The sequence below is a fragment of the Microcebus murinus genome, chromosome 6 (genome assembly GCF_040939455.1).
Source record: "Microcebus murinus isolate Inina chromosome 6, M.murinus_Inina_mat1.0, whole genome shotgun sequence".
Taxonomy (NCBI): domain Eukaryota; kingdom Metazoa; phylum Chordata; class Mammalia; order Primates; family Cheirogaleidae; genus Microcebus; species Microcebus murinus.
In genome coordinates this window covers 59067506-59080176 of record NC_134109.1, presented here as the reverse complement: position 1 = coordinate 59080176, position 12671 = coordinate 59067506, and the positions used below count along the sequence as shown (strand labels likewise).

Sequence of the window (12671 nt, the reverse complement as noted above, 5' to 3'; positions counted from 1 at the left end):
TCAGACATTTCATACTTAATAACCTAATAATTGTTTTCCCCCTACAAATAAGGTATACTTTTTCTCAAGATGTTTTGGTCTTTAGTTTTAAAAAATTAAATTATAATGTGTGTTAATAAAGACTTTTTTGATTTATCCTGCTTGGGTTTCACAAAGCTTTTTGAACAAAGATTTATAAGCTTTATGTTTTGCCAAATTTGGGAGCTTTTCAACCATTATTTCTTCAAGTATTTCTTCAGACGTAGCCTCTTTCTCTTCTTCTTGGAGTCAGATAACAGGAATGTTAGATCTTTTGTTATAGTCCCTGATGCTCTGTTCATTGTTTTTTTTTTTGTTTTTTTGAGGCACAGCCTCACTCTGTTACCCGGGCTAGAGTGCTGTGGCATCATCCTAGCTCAATCCTTCTGCCTTAGCCTCCCCAGTAGCCATGCCCGGCTAATTTTTTTCTATATATGTTTTTAGTTGGCCAATTAATTTCTTTCTATATTTAGTAGAGACAGGGTCTCACTCTTGCTCAGGCTGGTTTTGAACTCCTCTCCTTGAGTCATCCACTGCCTCGGCCTCCCAGAGTGCTAGGATTACAGGTGTGAGCCACCGCGCGCAGCCTGTTCATTGTTTTTAAGTATATTTTCTCTGATGCTCAGACTAATTTCTACTGTTTTATCTTTCAATTTGCTGATTCTTTCTCTTCTGTACCCCCATCCCTACTCTGTTCTGCTGTTGGGCCCAGCTATTGAGCTTTTTATTTCAGTTACTCTATTTTCAGTTCTAAAATGTCCATTTGGTTGTTCTTTATATTTTCTATTTTTTTGCTGAGATTTTCTGTTTTTCATTTGTTTCAACTGTGTTGCTAATTGCTCAATCTGATATTTCTATCATGATTGCTTAAACATCTTTGTCACTGGCATCTGCTTTTTTAAAATTCTGTTTGAGGTCTTCTTGATTTTTGGTATGATGAGTTTTGGTTGAATCTTGGACATTTACATGAAACTCTGGATCTTATTTAAAATTTCTATTTTAGCTGGTTGTTTTAACATACTACTCTAACAGGGAAAAAGGCAGAGGGGGTGGTGATGGGAAGAAAGTACTGCCTCATTACTGCCAGGTGGAGGTAGAAGTATAGGTTCCCTACTCAACTTGACACTGGGGAAGTGGGGGAAATCCTTATTACTGCTAGGTGAAGATAGGAGTTCTGGCTTCCTATATGGTGTCCACTGACACAGTGGTAAGGGTGGCATCATTACTACTGGGTAATTGTAAAAGTCCTAATTCTCCACAAAGCCTCTTCTGAACTAACCCAGTGGAGAGGGAAAGGGTTGTCTCATTACTGTTGAGTAGGGACAGAATTCTAGGTTTCCCATGTAGTCTCTAATGACACTGGGTATGTGGTGTGGATGGAAGACTCATTATCAACCAGTGGACGTGGAAATCTTGGCTTTCTACCTACCTGGCCTGCTTTGACACTATCTGATACTACCCCCCAGTGTGGTGTTGGGGGCACCTTCTTACAGCTTCATGAAGATGGAAGTCTAGGATTCCTACTTGAACTTTGCTATGTGTGTGTGTGTGGGGGGGTAGGGTCAAATTATTTTCTGTGTTTGGCTAAAGTACAGTGGTTATTGTCTAATTTTTTTGGGGGGTGTTTTTTTTAGGGGACTCCTTTCTTGATCCTTTGGCTACAAAGAACAAGTTTTTCTTGGGGATTTTTTTTGGTCTGTGCCTGTTGGTGTTTCTAGGTTGCTGGCTTCTTCAGTTCCAACTCTGGGATATATGAGGCAAAAAGAAAACCCAGAAAACTCACCAACATGTCAGTCCTTAGTCCTAAAGCATGTATAATCACTTCATTCCTTTATATGGCTGAATAATACTCCACATCAGATTCCTTTCCTTTCCTTCCTCTTCCTTATCTATTTCCTTTTCCTTTCCTTCTTTCTTTCTTTGAGACAGTCTTGCTCTGTTGCCTAGGCCAGAGTGCAGTGGTGTCATCATAGCTCACAGCAATCTGGAACTCCTAGGCTCAAGCAATCTTCCTGCCTCAACCTCCCAAGTAGCTGGGATTACAGGTGCATGCCTGCCCACCTAGCTAAGTTTTTCTATTATTAGCAGAGATGAGCTTTCACTCTTGCTCAGGTTGGTCTCAAACTCCTGCTCTCAAGGGTTCCTCCTGTCTCAGCCTCCCAGAGTGCTAGGATTGTAGGTAAGAGCCACCATGCCTGGCCTTCAGATTCACTTTCTATTAGAACATGTCTATAACTTCATTTTTCATCCAAATAAACATATTAATACAAACTCCTATGACAAACACCTAGCTTCTGAGTTATAAGAAATACAGATATGGTACAGGAACCTTGGCATGAGTTGGTTGCCAAGACATATAAAGTACAATATCTTTTTTTTTTTTTTTCTTTTTTTTTTCCCAGCACTGAAATCCCAGGAAAAAAGTACAATATCTTTTAATATTTCTTGCTTTGCTGTCAGGGACTCGCTCTTAAAAGTAAACCCTCTTGGATTATTTCTTTATTGGTGCCAAACCCCTCTGGGAAAATGCAGTATTTGGGGTGGGTGAGTAGCCTTTCTTTTACAAAGTAAAGAAAAGGAGAGGCAAGAGACTGTAGAAGGGTTCACTGGCATTTAGTAAAGTTGAGGATCTGGAAGCTAATTTCTTCCAAATGAAGTGTGCCTATGTGACCCTGGAAACGCTTAGTTTAGCCCTGAGGTCTCAGTTTAAAGAACATCAGTCTAGTGGTCACAGCCATAAGAAAAATCTAGATCTTGTAAATCTATGAGTTTAGTACTCTCTGACAATATATTTTCTTATGAAACATCTTTCCTTTCAAAGTACCAACTGTTGCTATATCTATAAATGAGATGTAAGGCAGAAACAATAACAAACTCATTGTTAAGTTGTTATATCTCCTAAAATAATGTTCCTAAAATAAACTAGAATGAAAAAAAAACAAACCCTCTGCTTCCAAATAGAAATAAAATGATATTTCAAATATTTAAAAACAATACCTCCCAACCAAGACCAGCTACAAAATCCTCATAAGCTTGACTTCCTCCTGTATTGGTGAGAATGGAGTGTTTGTCCTCTTGTCCTTCAGCAACATAAAATACTGCAATCTTGTGTGTCTCCCGGCTATAAAACAAAATATTACAACATTCATTTAATCATTAATTTATACATTCGTTCATCCAATAATTAAGTTCTATGTACAAAGTATGTGGCACTAAAAAGACTTAAATCTTATCGTCTACAACAGACAAATAAATACAAGTAAAAATTTATAAAAGTTACAAAATTGCCATTAGAACAGAAGAAAGGCATGATTACTTCTGGCTGAAGAAAAAAAAGAAACTTAAAAAATAAGATAATATTGAGTTAGGTGAAGGTAAGAAAGATTTGATAAATGAAGAGAAAGAGTAGGCTGGGCGTGGTGGCTCATGCTTGTAATCCTAGCACTCTGGGAGGCAGAGGCAGGAGGAACGCTCGAGGTCAGGAGTTCGAAACCAGCCTGACCAAGACCCCGCCTCTACTAAAAATAGAAAGATATTAATTGGCCAACTAAAAATATATATACAAAAAATCAGCTGGGCATGGTGGTGCATGCCTGCAGTCCCAGCTACTCAGGAGGCTGAGGCAGTAGGATCGCTTGAGCCCAGGAGTTTGAGGTTGCTGTGAGCTAGGCTAACGCCATGGCACTCACTCTAGCCTGGGTACAAAGTGAAACTCTGTCTCAGAAAAAAACCCAACAAACAAACAAAAAAACCTTGAAAGAGTATGAAGAAGGATAGATAGATAGGTGTGAATGCATAAAACATCTGAAGAGTTGTGTGTTGCACAATGTGACTGAATCCCAGGGTTAATTAAGTGGGAGTACAAGAGATAAATGAGAAAAGATGCGTTCCTTCAGAGTATTTACAATACAGAAAAAGAAATGTGTACTGTCATGTGTCACTTAAAAACAGGGATATGTTCTGAGAAACAAGTTGTTAGGCATTCTGTTGCTGTGTGAACATCATAGAGTGTACCTACACAAAACTACACGGCATAGCCTACTGTATCCTAGGCTACAAACCAATACAACATGTTACTGTGCTGAATACTGTAGGCAATTGTAACAAATGGTATAGTATTTATGTAGCTAAACACAGAAAAGGTATGGTAAAAATATAGTATATAATCTTACAGGATCACCACCACATATGTGGTTCGGTTGCCGACAGAAACATCATTATGTAGTGAATGACTGTATACAAACATAAAACTGTATGGAGTAATTGCCTAGTTCTTAGACATTTTTACTTTTTTCTAAATTTAAAAGTTCAGAAAAGCAAATTTCTAGTTTGAAATTTGGCTTTCCAAGTTAATTAGAACATACTACGTTTGGTGTAGGTTGATTTAACAAAGCATGGGTGAACAAACTTTATGAACAGAAGTAAAGTTTTCACTGCTATACCATCTAGGAATTAAAAAAACAAACCACAATCAACAAGTAAATAAGAATTAAAGTTATTTTAAAAAATTTAGTCTGATGACTGTATTTTCTAGTACATCTTGAAGAAATTGCCAAATCATGATTGTGGGTTTTGTTATCAGTAAGAAGGGTGTTTTAGCTGCTTTCAATAATGGGAATATTTTACTTTAGGTGGTAAACATATAGACAAACTTTTAGCATGCCCAATGTTTCATTAGGATAATCTAGTGTAAATAGTAAAATATAATTTGGGGGTGAGGGAGACTTCTGGAATTGCAGAATAAAGATCTATGTGGCCTTTCTCCTAAGCAAAACATGACTTGACTGTTGAAAATGAACATCATTTAAAGTCTCTGGATACTGTCCTAAAGTCATACAGCAAATGGGGAAACATACATTCAAGAAAATTTACTAAATCTTGGTAAGAACAGAGTTTTCAACACGAGTCACAAACTGTTCCCTTACCCTACCCCATCAGCACTATGTTGCCAAAGGTCTGCTCAGGGCATTTTACTGAGGCCTAGAAGATAGAGGTTCCCTTTGTTCTCCAGCTCTCAACCTGGGGCTATGGTTTCACCCTGGAAGAGGCAGGTTACTGTAGGTATTTCTCATCCTTCCCCAGCCCCACATTACAGAAGCTCTATTCTAGATAAGTGTGGCTGAGAAGGCCAGGTCTCCCTTCCCTCATTTAGCCCCTCTCTTACAGAAGACTCTCCAAGTGTAAAAGGCTGATGGTCCCAATCTTCCCCATTCCAATTTGCTCACAGTGTGGAGATTCTACTAGGAAGAACAAGCTGAGAAGACCAGAGACTACCAACCCCTCCCAAGTGTCCACTTACAGAGTGAGGGTGTCACTCAGGAAAAGCTGGTCCCTGACCCCAGCTCAGATATAGTAACAGACAGGTTTTGCCCAGGGTGAAAAGCAGGTCTTAAGGACAAAGAACTCTGCAGCAGTTCTACCTCAGGGGACTGCTTTTATGTGGAACAGAGCTCGAAGGTAAGCAATTAAGAGAAGCTGGCACAACCAAAAGAGCAAAGCAGCCAGAAATTTACTAGAGAGAATCAGGAAAAGGGACAGTAAAGAAGAGCCCTTCTCGGGATTATAGCCAGTTGTGGAGGTCAAGCAGCCTATGCACATGCACGAGGCTACACCCTGCCCAGAACAATTAGAGTAAGATGTAGGACAGACATGAAAGCATTCCCAAAGTCACATAGAGACCTATCAACATAAGGTAAAGCCTCATTAGCACTGAGTAATACCCTATTTGAACGAACTCAGGGTCAACTTCTAGGAAGCCAAGACTTAAAAATAACATCTAGTCAATCCTGGTAGTATGAGAAATGGTGCATGCCTAAGACTGTACCCTCTTTGTGGTGGTCAGAGAGTGAACCTTCAAGCTATTAATATTCGGGTAAACATAGGAGAAAAAACCATAAACACTCTGAACTGTGACAGCAGCCTAAAAGGCACACACATCCAATAGTAAACAATACAAATCTAACTGGCTAAAAGGACTAAAGCACAAACTTTGGTCAGTAAGTAGGTGACATCAAATAAAGGAAGAACCCTAGATAACCAGGCTAAAAAACAATTTTAAAAAAATCTGGGCCGGGCGCTGTGGCTCACGCCTGTAATCCTAGCTCTTGGGAGGCCGAGGCGGGCGGATTGCTCAAGGTCAGGAGTTCAAAACCAGGCTGAGCAAGAGCGAGACCCCGTCTCTACTATAAATAGAAAGAACTTAATTGGCCAACTGATATATATATATAAAAAATTAGCCGGGCATGGTGGCGCATGCCTGTAGTCCCAGCTACTCGGGAGGCTGAGGCAGGAGGATCGCTTGAGCCCAGGAGTTTGAGGTTGCTGTGAGCTAGGCTGACGCCACGGCACTCACTCTAGCCTGGACAACAAAGCGAGACTCTGTCTCAAAAAAAAAAAAAAAAAAAAAATCTGAGCAGGGAGATTAGAGGCTATGTACCGTGGGGAAGCTAAGTTGCTAGAAAATAACAAATGACGGGGGGGAGGGGGGGTAGGGGCAATATACGTAACCTTAACATTTGTACCCCTATAATATGCTGAAATCAAAAAAAAAGAAAATAAGAAATGACTAAACCTGCAGCAACCACCATCAATGTATTTTTGATTCAAAGATACAAAGTTGAAAGTCAAAGGAATGGAAAACAATACCATACAAACAAAACCTAAGAGAACTAGAGTAATATTAGACTTTAAAACATAAAAGGAGGCCGGGCGCTGTGGCTCACGCCTGTAATCCTAGCTCTTGGGAGGCCGAGGCGGGCGGATTGCTCAAGGTCAGGAGTTCAAAACCAGCCTGAGCAAGAGCGAGACCCCGTCTCTACTATAAATAGAAAGAAATTAATTGGCCAACTGATATATATATAAAAAATTAGCCGGGCATGGTGGCGCATGCCTGTAATCCCAGCTACTCGGGAGGCTGAGGCAGAAGGATCACTCAAGCCCAGGAGTTTGAGGTTGCTGTGAGCTAGGCTGACGCCACGGCACTCACTCTAGCCTGGACAACAAAGTGAGACTCTGTCTCAAAAAAAAAAAAAAACAAAAACAAACAAACAAAAAAAAACATAAAAGGGCAATATATATAACCTTAACAACATATGTACCCCCATAATATGATGAAATTAGTTCAAATAGGGTATCATTCAGTGCTAAAAAAATGTTAGAGATATAATTCATGACAAAAGGTCAATCTAACAGGAAGATATGAAAATTACAAACACATATATAAACATCTAACAACAGAACCACAAAATACACGATACAAAACCAAGACAGAATTGAAGGCAGAAATAGACATTTCCACAATAATAGCTGGAGACTTAAATATCCCATTTTCAATAATGGACAGACTATCTAGAAGATATTAAAGGAAATGGAAGACTTGAACAACAGTATAAGCCAACTAGACTTAACAGACATCTTTAGAACACTCTTCCCTATAGTAGCAGAAAATTCATTCTTCTTAAGTATTCATGACTACTCTTCCAGGACAGACTATATGGAGGCTATAAAATAACCCTTAAAAAATTAAAAGGACTGAAATCATGCAAGATATATTTTCTATCCACAATGGAATGAAAGTAGAAATCAATAAGAGAAAATTTGGGAAATTCACAAATGTGTGTAAATGAAACAACACACTCCCAAATAAACAATGGGTCAAAGAATAAATTTCAGAGGAAAACAGAAAATACACAGAGATGAAGGAAAATAAAAATCTAATAAACCAAAACTGATAGAATGCAGGTAAGCAGTGCTCATTAGGAAATTTACAGATCTAAATGCTTATTTTAAGAAAGAAAAGCTTTCATACCAATAACCAAACCTTCCACCTTAAGAAAATAGAAAAAGAATAGCAGCCAAACTCAGAGCAAGCAAAAGAAGCCACGCATGGTGGTTCATGCCTGTAGTGTCAGCTACTTGGGAGGCTGAGGCAGGAGGATCACTTGAGCCCATGAGTTTGAGGCACTGCAGTGAGCTATGATTGTGCCACTACACTCCAGCCTGGGCAAAGAGTGAGACCCTGTCTCTTAAAAAAAAAAAGATGCAAGCATAAGGAAGGAAATAATAAAGACCAGAGTGGAAATAAATGAAGTAGAGCGCAGAGAAAAAAAATTAATGAAACCAAAAGTTGATTCTTTAAGATGATCAACAAAACTGACAAGTTTTAGCTAGACTGAGCAAGAAAAAAGACAGGCTCAAATTAGGAATGGACTAAAATCAGGAATGGAAGAAGGAACATCACTACATACCTTACAGAAATAAGAAGGATTATAAGGAATTGCTATGAACAATTATATGCCAACAAATTAGATAAATTAAATGGGTAAATTCCTAGGAAGATACAAATTTCTAAAACTAATGTTAAGAAGTAGAATATCTGAATAGATCTATAAGTAAAGACTTTGAATTAGCAATATGATTGGAAAACAAGAAGTAAAAATATCCCATTTATACATGAGATGATTTTGTATATAGAAAATCCGAAGGATAGAAATACTGTCTACTTAGGAAATATCTATTACAGTTAGAGTTTTATTTTGTAGTATTTGTCTTTGTATTTTGAAAAGAATAAGATTTGAAAACTGATATACATAGAGGGGAACCTGACTTTTTGATCTAGCATGAATTATAAAATAGATGAGATATCCACAGTTATGCATTGTGGAGTTGCAACTGTGAAGATTCATTGTCTTCCTGTTTGGGTTTTCCTTAAATAGTGTAGCCATAACCCCACCTCTGCTTTCTTTCCCTCTCACCACTCCAAGGATAAAGAAAATGATAAATTTTCTGACATGCAACCAATTCTTATCTTAAATAAGACTGAGTATATAGGCTTTGTTCTTGATATTGCTATGTTTCTGCCTAGCTTTCCATTTAAAGTGCTAGTGTTCAAAAGCAGTTTCAAGGAATGAGACCTGTACTTTGCTTATGTGAGGAATCAGTGGTAGGAGCAATGAAGTAAATTCTATAGAGTACATTTCTAAAATAGCATATTTCTGAAGTCATAAATAAGTTTATTCAGTTTCTAACCCTTTGCTGTACACAAGCAGACAGAATTCATCTGTTATATAAATGAGAAAAAGCTGTATGCTTTAAATCCTTTGAAAACACGATACAAACTTGAATTTGAGTTTCCATGTTATTTTTGTTACTGTGTGTTCTACTTTCCCAAAATTTCCAATGTGTGTCATGTTTAACACAAGAAGAACAGTTTTCTTCTGGATTCACATTTGATTTACTCAACTATACTTTACGTAATTATATTCTAATATTGCATATATTACCATAAATGGGTAAAAGTAAAATTGTTCTGGAAAAAAAAAAAGAAAATCTGAAGGAATCCACTAAAAAGCTATTAGAGCTAAGAAATAAGTTCAAGAAGGTTATTATTCAGCAGGATACAAGATCAATATACAAAAATTAATTGTATTTCTATACACTAGTAGTAATCCAAAAATGAAATGTAAAACAATTTCTTTTATAATAGCAATAAAAATAATAATACTTGGGCATTTACCAAGAAGCATAAAACTCATACCCTGAAAACTACAAAACACTGCTGAAAGAAATTAAAGCCTAAAACAAACAAAATAAAAAGCCAAAAAAAAAAAAAACCCTCATGTTCATGGACTGAAAGACTTAATATTGTTAAGATGGCAGTATTCCCTAAATTGATCTAAAGAATTAATATAATCCCTATCAAAACCCAGCTGCCTTTTTTTTGTAGAAATTGACAAGCTGATCCTAAAATTCGTAGTAAAATGCTACAGACTCAAAATGGCCAAAACAATCCTTAAAAAGAAGAATAGAGTTGGAGGACTCACAGTTCTCAATTTTAAAACTTGCTATACAAAAGTAATCAAGGCACTGTAGTACTGGCAAAAGAACAGACATATAGGTCAGTGGAACAAAATTATGCATTCAGAAATAAACTTTTATGTTTATGGTCAATTGTTTTTTTGATAATGGTACAAAGACTACTCAATGGGGGAAAAGAATAGCTTCTTCAACAAGTGGTGCTGGGACAACTAGATAGCTACAAGCAAAAGTTTGGATCGTTACATCATATACATATACATATAGAAATGAATCAAAAATCTAAAATATAAGCGCTAGAATTATAAAAGTCTTAGAAAAAACAGAATCTTGCATTAGGCAAGGTCTTCTTAAATACAGCACAAAAAGCCTAAGTGACAAAAGAAAAAATAGGTAAACTGGACTTTATCAAGATTAAAAATTTTTGTGCTACAGATGATAGCATCAAAAAAGTGAAATGACAATCTACAGAAAGGAGAAAAAAATATTTGCAAATCATACATCTGGAACTTGTATCCAGAATGTATAAAAAACTCTTACAACTTAATAGTAAAAAGATAGCCCAATTTTTAAAACAGGCAAAGAATTTTGTATTAGTTTCTTAGGGTTTCTGTAACAAATTACACAAACTAGGTGGCTTTCAATAACAGAAATTTATTCTCTCATGGGTGCTAGATGCTAAAAGTCAGACATCAAGGTGCTGACAGGGCTATGCTCCCTCCAAAGGCTCTATGGGAGAATCCTTCCCTCATCTCTTCCTAGCTTTAGTGGTTGCCAACAATCTTAAGCATTCCTTGGCGTAAAGCCCTATCACTACAATTTTTGCCTCCACATTCACATGGCCATCTTCCTTCTGTGTGCATATGTCTGTATGTCTTCACATGGCCTTCTTTTAAGGAGCTCAATCATCATATTTAGGATTGAATCTAATCCAGTATTCCCTCATCTTGATTAATTTTATTTGTAAACCCATTTCAAAATTACATTGAGGTTCTGGGTGAACATGAAATTTTAAGGGGAATACTATTTAACTAATAAAGATTTAAATAGACATTTTTCCAAAGAAGATAAACAAATGGCTAATCAGCACTGAAAAATGCTCAACATCATGTTATTAGGAAATGAAAATCAAAATCACAATGACATATCACTTCACATCCACCAAGATGAATATAATAAAAAAGACCAACAACAATAATAAGTGTAGGCTAGGATATGGAGAATTTGGTACACTTATACATTGTTGGCGGGAATGTAAAATGGTGCAGCTGCTGTATAAAACAGTTGGGCAGTTCCTCCAAATGTTAAACAGAGAGTTATCACATCATCCAGCAATTCCAATCCTAGGTATATGCTCAGGGAACTGAAAACTTGTCCACACAAAAAATTGTACATGAATGTTCATAGCAGCATTATACATAATAGCCAAAGAGTGAAACCAACCCAAATGCCCATCAACTGATGAATGCATAAACAAAATGTAGTATATCCATATAATAGAATATTATTTGGTAATAAAAGAAATGAAGTAAAGACATGCTGCAACATGAACAAACTCTGAAATCATTATGCTAAATGAAAGAAGCCTCCACAAAAGACCACACATTGTTTGATTCTATTTATATAAAATGTCTATAATAGGCAAATCTACAGAGACAGGATGTAGATTCGTGTTGTGTAGGGCTGGGGGTAGGGAGTAGTGTTTGGGAAGAATGAGGAGTAACAGGTAATGAATACTGGGTTTCCTTTTAAAGTGACTAAAATAATCTTAGACTGTAGTGACAGTTGTGTAACCTTGTGAATATATTAAAAATACACCTTAAATGAGTGAATTTTATTTTATGTGAATTATGTCTCAGTAAAACTATTAAAAATTTAAATTGAAACCATAATCTATTATGTGTAAATTCTAATCCTAGAAGAAAGGTAATTTTTCAGTATTCTCACTTTTCTAGGTCAAGGGTTACCAATCAGAAATTATAAATCACAATTTACAAAATTGGGAAAAGTTGGATAGAAATGTTCACCTAACCCTACATAACTCTAATAGCTGAGAGAATTTTATGTACCATATAGGAAAAAGACAGAACATAAATAAGAGAAGCAGAGTTCAGCTGCCTTTTATGCCAAATTTTAATCTTTCATCATTCCTTCTTATTTTTCTACTAACTACAGCTGCTAAAATGTTTGTTATATTGCCATTAGATTAATACGTACCACAAAAGTAAATAATGAGACAAATCTATTAAAACAAATAATTAAAGTTAGTGAACTTGCAACTACAAATAAGTGTATGTACGGTACTGGCAAAATATTCTTAAGTTATTACTGGAAAATACACAGTGATATCTGTCAAGTTAAAGGTACTTCTGAATCCCTGTATATACTTTGCAATAAAATAATAATACATATCTTTTGAGATTTGAAATTTAAAAATCTGGTGGTTCAACCATGAGGAACAGAAATCAATTAGTCTAGTCAAGAAAAATAAAGGATCTATTAGATAGTCTAGTGAGATAACTCTGTAAACAAAGTAATTTTTCATTTTTCTTCCTCTTTAGTCTTCCAGACAAATAATCAGGTTTGTTTACAGGTTTCCTGGCTTCAGAAAGAAGCTCAAAAGTGGTCTTATTGTCATGAAATTAGAATAAATTTTTATTTGAGCCCATTGTATTAAGAAAAAAACTAATAATATGTTTTCTTTAAAATTAATTCTTCAAAAAAAGCAAAAAAAAATTGTCATGCATTCATCTGATGTTGTGCATCAAAATACCCCCAAAACTATGGTGCCTCAAGAAGATGTTCCCCTTATATTCAAGGTATGAATGAGAATGCAGGTA

At 36.3% G+C, this 12671-nt stretch overlaps 1 protein-coding gene across 9 annotated transcripts in view; it reads right to left on the bottom strand.

Annotated features, from left to right (window-relative positions):
* RALGAPA1 (Ral GTPase activating protein catalytic subunit alpha 1) overlaps positions 1 to 12671 on the bottom strand; it is a 225162-nt gene that overhangs the window by 61623 nt on the left and 150868 nt on the right. For all 9 annotated transcript variants that reach the window (XR_012919733.1, XM_012736523.3, XM_012736520.3 and 6 more), the window contains one exon: positions 3016 to 3139. Coding sequence is in view for 8 of the 9 variants with exons in the window: in XM_012736523.3 (XP_012591977.1) it covers positions 3016 to 3139 (124 nt within the window). In the remaining variant the exon portion in view is untranslated. The remainder of the gene's footprint in view (positions 1 to 3015; positions 3140 to 12671) is intronic.